General features: G+C 43.6%; 1 protein-coding gene across 1 annotated transcript in view; it reads right to left on the reverse strand.

Moving 5' to 3' along the window:
* fras1 (Fraser extracellular matrix complex subunit 1) overlaps positions 1-16,213 on the reverse strand; it is a 642,015-nt gene that overhangs the window by 198,714 nt on the left and 427,088 nt on the right. Inside the window, exons 30-31 of the mRNA XM_069926766.1 lie at positions 13,093-13,255; positions 11,224-11,402 (exon numbers count right to left, since the gene is read on the reverse strand). Of these exons, the coding sequence (XP_069782867.1) occupies positions 11,224-11,402; positions 13,093-13,255 (342 nt within the window). The remainder of the gene's footprint in view (positions 1-11,223; positions 11,403-13,092; positions 13,256-16,213) is intronic.

A 16,213-nucleotide genomic window follows, 5' to 3' on the forward strand; every position in this document is an offset into this window, starting at 1 on the left:
TTTTTAAATTTTTCCAGAAAACCATGATTCCCTTAAGCTTTTGGCCTTGCCTTTCAATCTGACTGGCACGTAAAGATCCTGTACTCTAAATAAGGGGTGGAAAACGTTAGTGGGGGTGGTATATAGGCCTCCAAATAGTAGTGTAGAGGTGAGGGAAGGCATTAAAAGAGAAATTAGAAAAGCGTGCAATAAGGGAACAGCTGTCATCATGGGAGACTTTAATTTGCATATAGATTGGACTAGCCAAATTAGTAAAAATACTGAGGAGGAGGAATTCCTTGAATGTTTACGGGACAGATATCTAGACCAATATGTCGAGGAACCAACTCGGGAGCAGGCCATTTTAGATTGGGTATTATGCAATGATAAGGGGCTAATCAACAATCTTGTTGTACGAGGCCCTTTGGGTAGGAGCGATCACAATATGATCGAATTCTCACTCGACATGGAGAGTGATGAAATTAAAACCGAGACTAAGGTCCTGAATTTAAATAAAGGGAATTATGATGGTATGAGACGGGAGTTGAGTAAGATTGATTGGGTGGTGTTTATGGGGGAGTTGACTGTGGATAGACAATGGAAAGCATTCACAGATCTAATGGAGAAATTGCAAAAATTGTTTATACCGGTTTGGCATAAAAATAAACCAAAAAAGGTGACTCAACCGTGGATAACAAGGGAAATTAGAGACAGCATTAGGTCCAAAGAAAGAGCATATCAATTGGCCAAAAAAAGTACCACAACCGAAGACTGGGAGCAGTTCAACATGCACCAAAGGAGGACAAAGGGATTAATCAAGAGAGCAAAAATAAATTACGAAAGTAAGCTTGCGGCAAATATAAAAACCGACTGCAAAAGCTTTTATAAATATGTCAAGAGGAAAAGATTGGTGAAATCCAGAGTAGGTCCCTTGCAGTCGGAATCAGGGGAATATATAATGGGGAATAAGGAAATGGCAGACCAATTAAATTCTTACTTTAGTTCTGTTTTTACAAGAGAGGATACAAATAACCTCCCAAAGGATGTTGGGAAACATAGAGACTAATGCAAGGGAGGAACTGAAAGAAATCAGTATCTCTAAGGACATGGTCTTGGGGAAATTGATGGGATTGAAGGCAGATAAATCCCAAGGGCCTGATAATCTACATCCTAGTACTTAAGGAAGTGGCCATTCAGATGCTTTAAGAATTATTTTCCAGAACTTGATTAACTCAGGATCAGTACCCATGGATTGAAGGGTAGCTAATGTTATCCAACTATTTAAAAAGGGGGGTAGAGAAAAAGCGGGGAATTATAGGCCGGTGAGCCTTACATCAGTAGTGGGCAAAATGATGGAATCCATTATCAAGGATGTAATAGTGGAGCATATGACTAGCAGAAAAGGGATCGGACAGAGTCAACATGGATTTACAAAAGGTAAATCGTGCTTGACAAATCTATTGGAATTCTTTGAGATGGTGACAGGTAAAATAGATGGGGGAGAGCCAGTGGATGTGGTGTACCTGGACTTCCAAAAGGTCTTTGATAAGGTCCCGCATAAACGACTGGCTTACAAAATCAAGGCTCATGGGATTGGGGGCAAAGTATTGATGTGGATTGAGAACTGGCTGGCAGGTAGAAGACAGAGAGTTGGGATAAATGGCTCATTTTCTGAGTGGCAGGCGGTGACCAGTGGGGTGCCACAGGGATCTGTACTGGGACCCCCAGCTGTTCACAATTTACATTAATGATCTGGATGAGGGGATTGGATGTAATATCTCCAAATTTGCAGATGACACTAAGCTAGGAGAGGTTGTGTGCACGGAAGAGGGGGTCAGGAAGCTCCAGTGTGATTCAGATAAATTGAGGGACTGGGCAGATACATGGCAAATGCACTACAATGTGGATAAATCTGAGGTTATCCACTTTGGTAATACAAACCGGAGGACAGATTACTATTTGAATGGCAATAGATTAAGAGATGGGGAAGTGCAGAGAGACCTAGGGGTACTTGTACACCAGTCTCTGAAGGCGAGCATGCAGGTACAGCAGGCGGTTAAAAAGGCAAATGGTATGTTGGCCTTCATATCAAGAGGGTTTGAGTATAGGAACAAGGATACCTTACTGCAGCTGTACAGGGCCTTGGTGAGACCCTACCTGGAGTATTGTGTGCAGTTTTGGTCACCTTATCTAAGGAAGGATGTTCTTGCAATGGAGGGAGTGCAGAGGCGATTCACCAGGCTGATACCTGGAATGGCAGGAATGACTTATGAGGAAAGATTGCGCAAATTGGGATTGAGAGGGGATCTCATAGAGACCTATAAAATTCTGGCAGGACTGGACAGAATGGATGCAGATGGGATGTTCCCAATGATGGGAAAATCCAGAACCCGGGGACATGATTTGAGGATAATAGACAAACCATTTAGGACCGAGATGAGGAGGAATTTCTTTACCCAGAGGGTGGTGAATCTGTGGAATTCATTGCCACAGAGGGCAGTAGAGGCAAGTTCATTAAATATATTTAAGAGCGAATTATATATATTTCTTCTATATAAGGGTATTAAAGGTTATGGAGAGAAGGCGGGGACGGGGTACTGAACTTTAAGATCAGCCATGATCTCGTTGAATGGCGGAGCAGGCTCGAAGGGTCGAATGACCTACTCCTGCTCCTATCTTCTATGTTTCTATGTTTCAATATCTCTTCTTTAACTACCCTCCAAATCTCCTCTACATCCTTTCCAGAAAAAAATATCAGCCCATATAATCTTCTACAAATCCCTTCTCATTTCTTCAAATCTGGCCTTCCCCAATCGAAGACCTTTAGCCTCGGACCTGACCTATCCCTTTCCATATTTAAGTTGAAGCTAATGGACCCATGATCACTGGATCCAAAGTTCTCCCTAACGCACACTTCCGTCACCTTCCCTATTCCATTCCCTAACTATAGATCTAACACTGCCTCCCCTCTAGTAGGTACCTCAACATACTGCTGTAAAAAGCAATCCCGTACACATTGTACAAAGACTAAGCCATCCTGCCCTCTCACTGATTGTGTTTCCCAATCAATGTTAGGAAAATTGAAATCCCCAACTATCACAACCCTATTTCTATTACACATCTCAGCTATTTCCCTGCACATTTGCTCTTCCAGTTCCTTATCCTCTTTTGGTGGCCTATAATATAAGCCTCACCTTTCTTATTTTTTAGTTCAACCCACAGAGCTTCCCGCGATGAGTCCTCCATTTTATCTTGCCTCAGCACCGCTGTAATATCTTCCTTGACAAGTAATGCCCCACCTCCCCCTCGTATCCTGGAAATTCTGTCACGTCTAAAGCAGCAACATCAGCTGAAATTTTAGTCTATCTGTCCACAACGTGTGTTAGCTGTGAAGTTTTTGTGCGGCTTTAACTTTGCTGCCTCGTGGCAGAATACTTTTACAGTTTCAAATAGCAAGCAAATAAATGATCACCATTAGTTGTGCAATTTAGTGAAATCAGCCATCATCTTGAAGCAGGATCACAACATTCAGGAAGGCATCAAGAACCCCTGTGTCACTCACCTGTTGTGCTATCAAATTACATACGGCACGAACGTGGTTTGAAAATTCTGTTAAAGCCTCACCGAATAATAGTTCACCATACAATCGTTTATCAAAGTGTCATAGATAGTTTCAAATTGACATCTCTTTCCGGTCTTGGCCACTGCAGCCCGAACAGCCGAGGTTAGCATCCTAGATTAGAATCTTTCTAGAGATTTGCAATGAAGTCTGTTCCAAGATATGAACAGTTTCCATAAACTCCATTTCTAAGAAGTGTGAATCATTGGATCACTTCATAGAAAATAATAAAATTACTGTCAACTCCAAGAACTGAACCAGCTTGTCCTGCATTTCACTTTCAAAGAGAATGTGAACTGATCTCTTCCTCTTCTTCCTTTTTATTGACCTGGGGCAAGAAGTTGCTTTAATTGCATTAAAACTTGTTTTTTTTTACACACACACACAGCCGCCTGGGTTCCAGGAAATTATTGCCATTTTCCCGGAACACAGTCTGTGTAAAAAGGTCAGAACGGGGATAAAGTCTCATTCCCGTTCTGACATTTTACCTCCTCAACCCCTCGTAAATGTCCTGGAATGCCCACGGTCTGAACTGAACTGCAGCGGTCCGTGAACAGTGGGCTAATGAATAGGGCGTTCAGTCTCCTTCAATGCCGCACTTCAGGCGTTCTGACTAAACCCGCGGTGGGGATACCGATATTTAGACTTTGGCCTCTCCTGTGTGAATGGCCACTCCCGGAAGGTAGGGAGTCACTTCAGAATGGAAAACTCAGCCAGGCTCTGTGTAAAAAAAAATAATTGTTACTGTTCACACTATTGCTGGATGCAAAAGTGACATAAAAATTGAATTCTTCCCTAGACAAGTTCAGAGAGATGCATCATCATGTATCTCAGTTTCATCATGCCGACCTCCACTGACCCACTGTCCATGCCTAACCCAGCAGGAGACTCACACTTCTGCAAGTACCCCACTTTCAGTAGATGGGTAAGCATCTGGAGGAGATGGCGGGAGTGTTTCCAGGGGGTTGGAGAAATCTGAGCAGGAGGCACCTGGGAGACTGCGTGCGGTGGAATCTGAAGCCCAACACGGTGTTCTGAGGAACTCAGCGGGGTCAAGCTGCATCAGTGGAAGATAAAGAAGAGCCGGCGATTCAAGGTGAACCTCCTGAAGAAGAGCTTCAACTCGAAATGTCGATCATTCCTTTTCTCCCACTGATGCGGCTTGACCCGCTAAGTTCCTCCAGAAGATTGAGGTTGAAAAACAGAGTACCATGTTCTTTATTCATGGCAGTCACAAAGACCAGTCTCCAGTAGGCCACAGCCCGTGTGGGTCCCCCAACCACTAGCCGCCTGCAGCCTGTCTGGCTCTCCAGCCACTGAGCCCCCTCGTCCTGTGAGCCCATCTCCTCTGCTTCTCCTTCTCAACGGGTTGGGGGGTGTTCTCCCTGTCTCTGGTGCTCTGCACCAACCGGGAGTTTGCCACCCCTTCATGGCCACTGCATTATATTAAAAAATACAACAATCTAATCCAGGGGTGGCAAACTCCCGGTTGGTGCAGCACATACACAAATATGACTTTTAATTCTCGGGGACCCGACGGCTGGGGCTTTCAGGGGGAGAAGTATGAAAAAATTGCTTCTAGAGGTTCACCACTTAAGATGGTATTTATGGTGTGGAGCAACTCCTTCCAGGCGCCTGTGAATGGTAGACGCATCCTGGACGACCCACATCGATTCGAAGTCTGGAAGCCTGACAATGTCATAATTTTTAGAGATTTCCAAGCAGAAAATATTGATGTTCTCAAACTTTGAATCTGAGACAAGGGCTATCAATGGAACAATTGAGTGAAACTTACAATGCAAGTTTGAATGGTATATCAAGAGTAAAAATTAGCTTGTTTTCAGTGTGACAGAGTATATGGAAATGGTTCTGGGAGATAAATTGGGAAACGTTTGTTGCATGCAAACACTTCAAAACAGATCTTATTTGAAATGCTAGAGACATAGAGCCTTCTCACACCTTTTTGCAGGAGCTTTGAAGTGTGCTCAAAAGACGTCACTAAATGGGTTCTTATTTTCCCAAAAGCAACAGATGAAAGAGAATGCTTGACTCCTATTGTCTGCAGGTGTGTGTGTGTGTGTGTGTGTGTGTGTGTGTGTGTGTGTGTGTGTGTGTGTGCGTGTGTGCGTGTGTGCGTGCGTGCGTGCGTGCGTGCGTGCGTGCGTGCGTGCGTGTGAGAGAGAGAGAGAGAGAGAGAGAGAGAAAGAGAGCACAGACTCTGACAGTGTCAGCCAGCAGAAGTTGCTGGAACTGAAAAAGGACAAGCTGGCAGACTTTTGGAAGACAGTCTGGACAAAGGCCTTGTTTAATGTTGCAATTGGAATAAGGGAAACTAAAAGGAATTCTATGGGGACCTGAAAGAAAGAACCCTGAGGGGGGAAATTTTCGACAGCAAGACACTGAGGTGACAGATGTAAGTACTTTAGTTGTGGATGTCCTGGAATAACACATCTCTCTCTGAAACCAACAATCACCTTCCTGAGCAGTAACCATTTACCTTTTGAGCACCAAAGCCTGGTGAACTTTATACATGTTAAATTCTGTGCATAGTATAAGAATTGTCTGCAACCAGTGAACTTGGAGGAGTGAGAAGTGAGATTGGACTGTGAACCAAAAAACTTTTCTCAACCTACACACACATTCCATATACATGCACTTAGAATTAGAAGGGGGTTAAGTTAGACAAAGTAAGCTAATTGTGATAAGTTAAAGTGCAATTCTGTTTTCATGTATAAAGATAATTAAAAGCAACTTTTGTTTAAGTAACCATTTGTCTTGCATTTGTACTTTAGACCTTTTACACCAGGAAACGTGTTAGTTTGTATGACTTTAGATTTGTTTATTGCAAGGCAGATATTGGTTCATTTTAAACGTAGGAATAAAAGAGACCTGTGCTGAGTTTATTGAAGATACTTAATTTTCTGCTGTCTATTAAAATAATACCTCCTTTAAAAAGATGACTGCCTTAATTTTGTAAAAAACAGACAGGCCATTTCGGCCCACGAGTATGTACTGGGGATGTAGATTAATTGGGTGGCACAGACTGAAATGGCCTGTTACCTCCTGTACGTCTAAATTAAAAACTAAAAGGTTGGCCACCCCTGATCTAATCAAAGTGTAGAGATGGAGGGGTGGGAAGTCTTGAAGATCTGCCAGCCATTACTTCATGCCAAAAATGAACAGATGATGGAAATTAATCAAATCAGCGTCGATGTTCCAATGGCCCTGCAAGTCCTTGCCGCCATCTTGGACACAGACCCCGTGCTTGCAGGACTTTACTTACAAAAGCTGCCGGCTTCTTTAACAGGCCGTCGTCAGAGGCACCATGTGGGACCATGAGTGGTTTGCAGAGAACCTGCATTGTCAATAGGAGTGACTGAGCTCTGCTGCATTCTGTCATAAATCTCCATCCCACTACCAGTCTGATGGATCTGTCGACAGGTTCCTGCATTGTCAATAGGAGTGACTGAGCTCTGCTGCATGCTGTCATAAATCTCCATCCCACTACCAGTCTGATGGATCTGTCAACAGGTTCCTGCATTGTCAATAGGAGTGACTGAGCTCTGCTGCATTCTGTCATAAATCTCCATCCCACTACCAGTCTGACGGATCTGTCTACAGGTTCCTGCATTCTTAATAAGGGCAAAGTGAACTTGAGGAACAACAGCTCTTCTTCCATCTGGGTGTACTGCCACCATCCAGCCATAGCATTAAATTCTTCAACATCAGGCAACACTTTCTTTCTGTCCGCATCAGAACTAATCACGTCTACCTTGTCTTCATTTTGCCTCAGCTTTTCATTTTCTATAAGTGTAGTCTGGCCGATTGAGCAAGGCCCAGAGCCTTGCTATCAGCGATGAATTACACAGGCCAAGAGTCATTGAATGCTTTTTAATCAGCTACTCTAACTGCTCTACCCTGCCAGAGACTGTTTCTCCATTGTTCTATCCATCCCTTCACCACCGAAGGGACTTGTATCTGAAACGTTAATTGTCTCTCTTTCCACAGATGCTGCCCGACTTGCTGACATTTCCCACCAATGTCTGTTTTAATTTCACATTCGCAGCATCTGCAGTTTTTTTGATATTTAAACATGAAGCCAGCTTTAAGCCTCAATCTGACTATGCACTTATTAAGTTATCGGTATCGTTAAAAAAAAACTGCTATATATAGAATATGGCCTCTGTATATTAGAATCCTGAGTTTTGATTTAAATCAGTGGTTCTCAACCTTTTTCTTTCCACTTGCATACCCCTTTAACCAATCCCCATGCCATCGGTGCTCTGCGATTAGTAAGGGATTGCATAAGGTGGTATGTGAGTGGGAAGGGAAGGCTGAGAATCACTGCTCTAGACCCATTTGTTACTGAAATATGTTGTTTGAGAAAAATTCTCATTGACCCATTTCCTTTGGGATTATGAAACCGTGCACATAACGAGTCAATGAGGTACGATTAAAACAGTGGTGTTCAAACATTTTCTTTCCACCCAGAGTCCACCTTAAGCAATCCCTTACTAATCGCAGAGCACCGATGGCATGCGGATTGATTAAAGGGGTATGCGAGTGGAAAGAAAAAGGTTGAAAACCACCAAATTAAATGAAAAGAATTATTTTTAATGAGTATCTTACTTCAGCAAGCTATAAAGGAATTTGGCTGGTTGGGTGATGTACATTGGAAGTTTCTACTCCTCCATTTTAATGAGCACTCCTATTTTTAATGAGTATCTTACTTCAGCCAGCTACAAAAGAGGTTGGATGGTTCGGTGATATACACTGAAGTTTCTACTCCTCATTGCCAATTAAATCCCACGTTAAATAATAACAATGATTTTCATAAGGCAAGTATTTTTGACAAGTTTCCCTGTGGTAGGATTATTCAGAGAGTCAGGGGTCATGGGGTCTGAGGAACCTTGGCTGCTTGGTTCAGAACTGGCTTGCCTGCAGAAAGCAGACGGGAGGTATTCTGCCTGGAGGTCAGTGACGAGTGCCATTCCGCAGGGATCCGCGGGACCTGTTCTTTGCCATTTTTGCAAACTGATTGGGATGAAGGAGGGGTGGGTCATGAAGTTTTCTGATGATACAAAGGATGAAGTTGATGTGGATCGTGTAGAAGGTGGTCGTAAGTTACAACGTGATATACACAGGACGCAGAGCTGAGTGGAGAAGTAGCATATGGAGTTCAAACGCCTAAGTGTGAAATGAGGCCAAACTTTAATGCAGAGTACGTGGTTAATAGCAGGATTTTTAAGTGTGGTGGGACAGAGCAATCTTGAGGGTCCAGTTTCTTTGATCCCTCAAAGTTGCCACACAAGTTGAGAGGGTGGTTAAGAAGACTCGTGGTGTATTGGCCTTCATTATTTTGGAGGTTGAGTTCAAGAGACGTGAGGTAATGTTCTAGCTCTATAAAATTCTGGTTACACCACACTTATTGTGTTTAGTTCTGGTGAAGGTATATGCGTTGGAGAGGGTGCAGAGAAGGCTTGCCAGGATGTTGCCTGGATGGGAGAACAAGACTTTTCTCCTTGGAATGACAAAGTATGGGAGGTGACCTTAATATTAGATTATGAGGGACTTGGATAGGATGGACAGCCAGCACCATTTTCCTGGGGCAACATGGGGTCATCTGTTGAAGCTATTTGCGCAACCTGTACTGTGGCCGTTATGTTCTAGTTTATCCACCTAACTCATATTGCATCGCCTACGGAAGTGTAGCCACAAATTTTGAAATAGGAATCATGAGAAATTGATTTTCAGATGTTCTGTGCAGTTAGATCATGGGATGAGAGTAGTGGGCAATTTCAGCGATAACAAAATCCACTCATAATATCAAAGACCTTTTTCTCTAAACAAATGGGCTCTGGAATTGAGTAATAAGATTGAGATATTGGTGTGTTTTATTTCATTGTGCTCACAAGGTTCAAGGTTCCTTTTGTTGTCACGCACTACAATGCACATGATGTACTTCAACTTTTGTCTGTTGCCAGGTAAAACAAAGAGTTGCCATGAACATTACCTGACAATGAGAAAAAGAAGCAAAAGGGAGTCCCTTCAGAGTCACTGTGGATTCGCCTCCAGCACCCCCGTGGCCTCTGCAGCTGGACAGACACCTATTTAAACCATTGGCAGCCTGCAATCTACATCCAGACCTCCGGTACGAACAGGAAAACTTCAGCGCCCAAGGCCTTTTGGGTGCCCTTCTCGCCCTCAGCAGCCTCTCGGGCCTCTATCTGATTACCTGGATCCCATGAGCCAGTCTCCAGCAGCCTGCACCCTCTTACGAATCCTTCGACCGCAAGCCATCAGTGGCCCGCAGTCTTTGCGGGGCTTTCAACCCGCTGAGCCCCAAGCTGGCCCACTGCCATGGTCACCTTCCTGTAGGGTAGTCTTCCATGCTTCTCCCTCTCAACGGGGTTGTTCTCCCCGTATCTGATGTCCTGTGCCGGCCTGTTGCATCCTGCGTGATGCCATGCCCAGCACACGGGTGGCCATCTTGATTGCACGATTTTAAAACAAAACCCCATTGGTTCCTTTAACAGGCCATTTAAAGCAACCGGGCGGTAGGACCCCTGCTCTCCCCGGTCTGCACCTGCGGCAGCGTTGCCGTGGCAACAGCTCTGGCGCCGCCGTCACTTTTTTTGGACAGGCCCACGGAATTAAATAAGAAATTCACAATCTGCAGTTAACTGTTCTTTACTTGTTTGTCTTAAAAATAAAAAGGAAAAAAAAAATTCTCCCTACTAACATGAACAATATGATCACATCAGAGAAGTATAAATTATATAAGGGAACTATACGAGTATTATTTGTAGAATTTTTGTATTCAATATTAATTTTGGACATAGAACAAGTTATAATTTAATTGTTTAATTATAGAATTTGATGTCCTGAACAAAATAGGTTATGTAATAATTATGGTTCTGCTTCTAATTTACAATTGATGTGTAAGAGGTCAATGATATGATTTAATTTATGTTTTCATTAATATACCTTGTGCAAAGGGTTTTGGTTAAACTCAATCAAAATATTTTAAAAAGGAAGAATTAAAAAAGAAACCTTAGATGTCATATGGAGCATTCCTTGACTTGACCTTGCTGGTCAACACAGAACAAAATCATAACATTTCCAACATGAAATTCAAAGCTGAATGCCCTGGGCAAATGCTGAACTTAATTCCAACCTTTTGTAATTTGTCTTATTAGAGTTTGGAATAAATTCACTAGAAATTTCCTGCTATTTTTTAAACCAAGTTCAATTTTCAGGGCAACGTGCTTCCTCCTGAAGCAGGGATTCATACAGCTGGCACAATCCTTCCAGGATTAAACTGGCCTTCCAAACCAAACCTCCGAAACTTACATTGGAGTGAAACATGAAAGCCTGAAGACACTGTGTTCATCGTAATAATATAACGATGCTGGAGGAACTCAGCAGGTCACTCAGCGATAGTTTCGGGCCTGAGGCCTTGCCTGACCTGCTGAGTTCCTCCACTGTTTCTACGTCCTTGCTAAACTTACTTTGGTGTTGGCACTAGTTCTGTGAAACCAACAGTTTGGAAGGCCCTGAGACAAGCATTTATAGTCGTTTAAAATGACTAACGACACTAATTTCCAACCCTCCCATGTCAATACCTGAAACTTAAATGAGTCCTGCGTTGAGGCCATTCCTGAATGTCGGTACCACACTATACCATCATTAAGATCCTGCTGTGTAAACGAGTTTGTAACAGTAGCTGTTTTTCCGTCAGGGAGCCTTTGCCATCCATTTGCTGGGCCATCCGCTGGCATTGGCACCAATAGGATGACATCACCTGTTGAGGATTAACATCAGCAGCAAGTCAAGATTCTGGTGCTTTTGAAAACACAGAGTAAAATCAATCAGGAAATTCTCATTTGTGAATCCCCGCAGGACTGAATTTGAACAATTTCAGATTTTCAAGATGCTGGGCATTATTTTCTAATTTATGAAAGATAAATTCAATTTCAATAGCTTCACACCTCGACCCATTAAGTGAAACATAGCCAGTGAATCATCTTGGGACTGGAGCTGGTGTTTAATCAAGGCCAGACATTTACTTCTTCAAACTGGTGACTGGACAACGATTAAACCATAGAATCTGTATTAGACAAGCTCCAGAATTATATCATAATCGCACTCACATTCCATCACTATGACAGGCAGACAGATCGACGGTTAAAGGGGCAGACACAGCAGTTAAAAAAAAAAGACAAAGAATCCGGGTAAAAAGTTGAGAAATAAAAAGATGTTCTCCTAGATTAATAAATTGGGTGTTGAAAACTGTGAAGTAAGAGGTGTATAAAATATACATTAGAAGTCCGAAAGTCCGGACTGCTCAAGGATTGGGTCGCTTCAGAGTTTCAGATTTTCCAGATTCTTGGGCAGTACTTTTAAAATTTGCATTTAAGGAGGAATAAAGAAGAGACCAACAGGTGAATGTGGAAAGTTGGTTCACTGGCAAATGCAGTGCGCTTGATATGTCAAACGAGCAATTGTAGAGAAAAATAAAGTGGTCCCTTGCGGCCACCATGCATCTGTGGCACTTATGCACGCATGCACATAAAAGCCTGCTAAACTTTGAGGTTTTGAAAAGTCCAGGCTCTCGGGTGGTCCGGGTTTCTGGCATCCGGATTTTTGGACTTCCACTGTGAAAGGGAAAAAAAAATGCTTCGGTCACATCAAAGAAAGAAAGAAAACTGCAGATGCTGAAAGGCTGGAATAAAAATTAGAAAATGCTGCAAATATTCAGCAAGACAGGTAGTACAGGCAGTCCCTGGGTTGAAAACCTCCAATTTACAAACAACTCGAGCTTACAAACCGACAAGCCGACCAGAAGCAGAATGCCGCCAACTTCCGTTTCGAGTGTGCTCGAGTCAGTATACTGTAGGATACTCTTGCGCGACAATGCCATCGCCCAAGTTTTACGTGGCAAAGGCCAAACCCTGGCTCTCCAGCACCCGGTCCATCTTCTCTAACAGTAGCCATCTCTCCCTCATTATCTCCAACAATCATCCAATTATGTACTATATTACTATGTTTACAACATTGGCGTGTATTTGGAAGTGTTTCTTTAAGTATTTTACATTCATAGAAAGGTAAAATAAACTCTATATACTAAGATTTGATGAACTGACGCTGAATAAGAACTGCTTAAATACAAATTCGAGTTAAACACAGACCTAGGTAACGGAACTCGTTCTTAACCCAGGGATTGCCTGCATTTACAGTGCGGCAAGGGAAGCACAACTAAAACATTAACTCTGTTTTTCTCTCTCCTCAGATGCTGTCTGACCTAATTTTCCAGCATATTTCCTTTATAATTCAGTTTCAGCCATTCTCAACCTTTTTTTTTAAGACTTGTTTCCCAATCCAGGCAACATTCTGGTAAATCTCCTCTGCCCCCTCTCCGTAGCTTCCACATCCTTCCCATAATGAGGTGAGCAGAATAGTTGACGGTGTTCAGAAGATAAGCCATTCGTTACCATATTTAGGAGCTTCCATTGCATCTATTAGATGGTAGACAATTTCTGAATCCTGAGAATCTTTGTCTTCTGTCTTCAATAGCCTGTTTGTAATCTTTAATAATCCACCTTTTGGCACCCATCCTGGCAAATTATTCAGAAGTTGTGGTCCTTTGCTATTCTCCTGGAAAGAGAATGAAATTAGTATAGTACAACACATGCAGCAGATTGGATGGTACGCAGATTCAAACTTACATTTTACAAGCCCTTTTTGGTCCGGGAGCCTGTGCGCCCAATTACCGTAAAAATGTGTGTATAATGCAAAAAATTTTGTACCAAAATTTGAGCTCAAAGAGGGCGGGGGGGGGGGGGGGCGCTATACATGCATATTTACAGCAGCGCAAATCAGGCGGGTGAAGGGGGAGAGAGATGGCAGCGCGGATCAGGCAGGTGAGGGGGAGAGAGATGGCAGCGCGGCTCGGGCGGGCGAGAGGGGAGAGAGAGATGGCAGCGTGAAACGGGCGGGCGAGGGGGGCTCTATACTTTTTCATTACTCTCTGTGATGATTTTAAATTGATCAACAGACTCTCCAGTCACCAGAAATATCATGGCAGTCTCATTTCCAGGAGCTCCGTATAAAATTTCACTCCTCTGTTGCAAGGTTAATGTGGTGTTTAACGCAGCACTCTTACAGCGCCAGTCACCATGGTTCGAATCTGCTGCTGTCTAGAAGGAGTTTGTACATTGTCCCCATTTCACAAGATCACAAGGTAAAGGAACAGAAGCAGGCCACTAGGCCCATCAAGTCTGGGCCTCGAGTCTGACTCTACACTAAGCTGATATGCTCACACCTAGTTCCAATTTCCAGCCTTTTCTCCATATCCCTTGGTACCCTTACTAATGAGATACTTATCCATTTCCTGTTTAAATTCTCCCAGTGACCTGGCCTCTACTGCTTTGTGCGGCAGTGAGTTCCACAGATCCACGACTCTCTGACTAAAGAAATTCTTCCTCCTCTCTGTTCTAATTGGATAACTTCTAATTTTAAGACTGTGACCCCCTTGTCCTTGATTCACCCACCAAGGGACACATCTTATCCACATTCACCCTGTCAAAACCTTTCAAAATTCAAAATGTCTCTATGAGGACCCCCTCCTATACGCCAACAAATACAACCCAAGAGCTGCCAAACACTCCTCCTATGCCAGGCCCTGCATTCCTGGAATCATCTAAGTAAATCTCCTCTGCACCCTCTCCAACATCACATCCTTTCTAAGATAGGGGGCCCAAAACTGTACACAGTTCTCCAAATGGGGTCTCACCAGTGCCCCACGGAGTCTCATTAACACCTCTCTACTCTTGTACACTATTCCTCTTGAAATGAATGCTTCCATAGCATTCACCTTCTTTACTACCAATCTAACCTGGGCATTCACTTTTAGATTATTCTACATAAGGACGCCCAGGTCTCTTTGCACCTCCAAGGACTGAATTTTCTCCCGATCCAAATAGTACTCTGTCTGTTATTTCCACTGCCAAAATGTAGAACCAAACACTTTCCAACATTTGCCACATTTTTGCCCAGTCCCCCATGTCTGCGTGGGTTTCCTCCGGGTGCTCTGGTTTCCTCCAACAGTCCAAAGGAAGTACGGGATTGGCTGCTTGATTGGTCATATGGGGTGTATTTGAGCAGTGCGGGCTTCTGGGCTGACACCATGCTGCAACACTACTATGTGAGGCTGAGTCTGTGCAGGTAAAGGGGAGTAGACGGTGCTTTCCTCGGTAAATGCGAGATGGCCAGCTGATCTGGTACCAGAGCAAACTCTATCACCGCACCTTGGGACGGATGACAATAAACAGGAACTAAAGCCAAAGGGCTGCAGGCCTGCCAGGGGTAGAACTGCAATGACCTTTGCCTCTCTCAAGGGGCAGCTTTTATGGGAAGGTTATAAACATTTTTTCCCCTTGTTCACATTTAATATAAACTACTGGATAGTCATTTGACAAAAACCAGACAAAATGTACAAAATGTCCATTAATGAATTATTTGACTGCCCGAATTTAAAGCACTACCAAGATATTTAACTTTGTTCAGTGCAGCACAGTATATCGTATTACTGCCCTAATAAACAAAAAATAACTTTTTATACAGTTCAAGATAACTGCAAAGTAAGTTTTCAAAGTCGACATGCTGCCCCGTTCTAACCCTGAAGGAAGGAGGTCACCAAGAGTCAACTGCGTATGTTGACATGGAGTTACATGCAATGCAGACCATGTAAGAAGGGCTGATTTCCTACCCCAAAAGATAGTACAAAGTCAGAGAGTTATTTTTTAAAAAACCACATGACCTAGTTTCATAGTTTCTGATTATAATTTCCAAACATATTGGGGTGGCCTGGTTAGCACAGCAGTTAGTGCAACGCTTTTTCAGTGCCAGCGACATGGGATCGATTCCGACACTCTCCGAAAGGAGCTTGTACGCTGACTGGTTTTGCCCACATTCCAAAGACCTATGGGGTTAGAAGGTTGTTAAACAAGAAAATCTGTAGATGCTGTGATGGTATAGTTTACACAAAAATGCTGGAGAAACTCAGAAGTCACACAGCGTGCTTTAAGTAGCAAAGGTAGGATCATGACCAATGATTCGGGCCTGAGCCTGTCATCAAGGCAGGAGCAGAAAGCGGGGCAGCCACCGGAATAAGATGTTGGGGGAAGGGGAAGGGGAGATCCCCCCTGGGAGAGCCTTCCCTATACCGATGAGCTGGACGCAGACTGGGAGATCGTTTAATTGAGCGTCTTCACTCTGTCCGCAGCAACGGCAAGGATCTCCCAGTAGCCAATCATTTCGATTCTGTTGCCCTGGTCCCACACTGGCATGCCAGACCATGGCGTTTTGCACCGCCAAATGGGGCCACCCATAAATTGGAGGAGCAGCACTGAATGGTCCACCTGTGCACCCTCAAACCAAACGGTATTAACATCGACTTCCTCGGGTTTCCATTAGGCCACTCCCCATTCTCCCTCTCTTCCCCATCCCTCTGAATCCTTTCCCTCTCATTTGGAGAGCTGTCCCTTCCCCCATCACCTCAGCTTTTTTTCTCTTCTGCCCTCCCACCCATATCCACCTCTGACCCTGTGCTCC

This window comes from Narcine bancroftii, chromosome 3 (genome assembly GCF_036971445.1).
Source record: "Narcine bancroftii isolate sNarBan1 chromosome 3, sNarBan1.hap1, whole genome shotgun sequence".
In the NCBI taxonomy this organism is placed as follows: Eukaryota; Metazoa; Chordata; class Chondrichthyes; order Torpediniformes; family Narcinidae; genus Narcine; species Narcine bancroftii.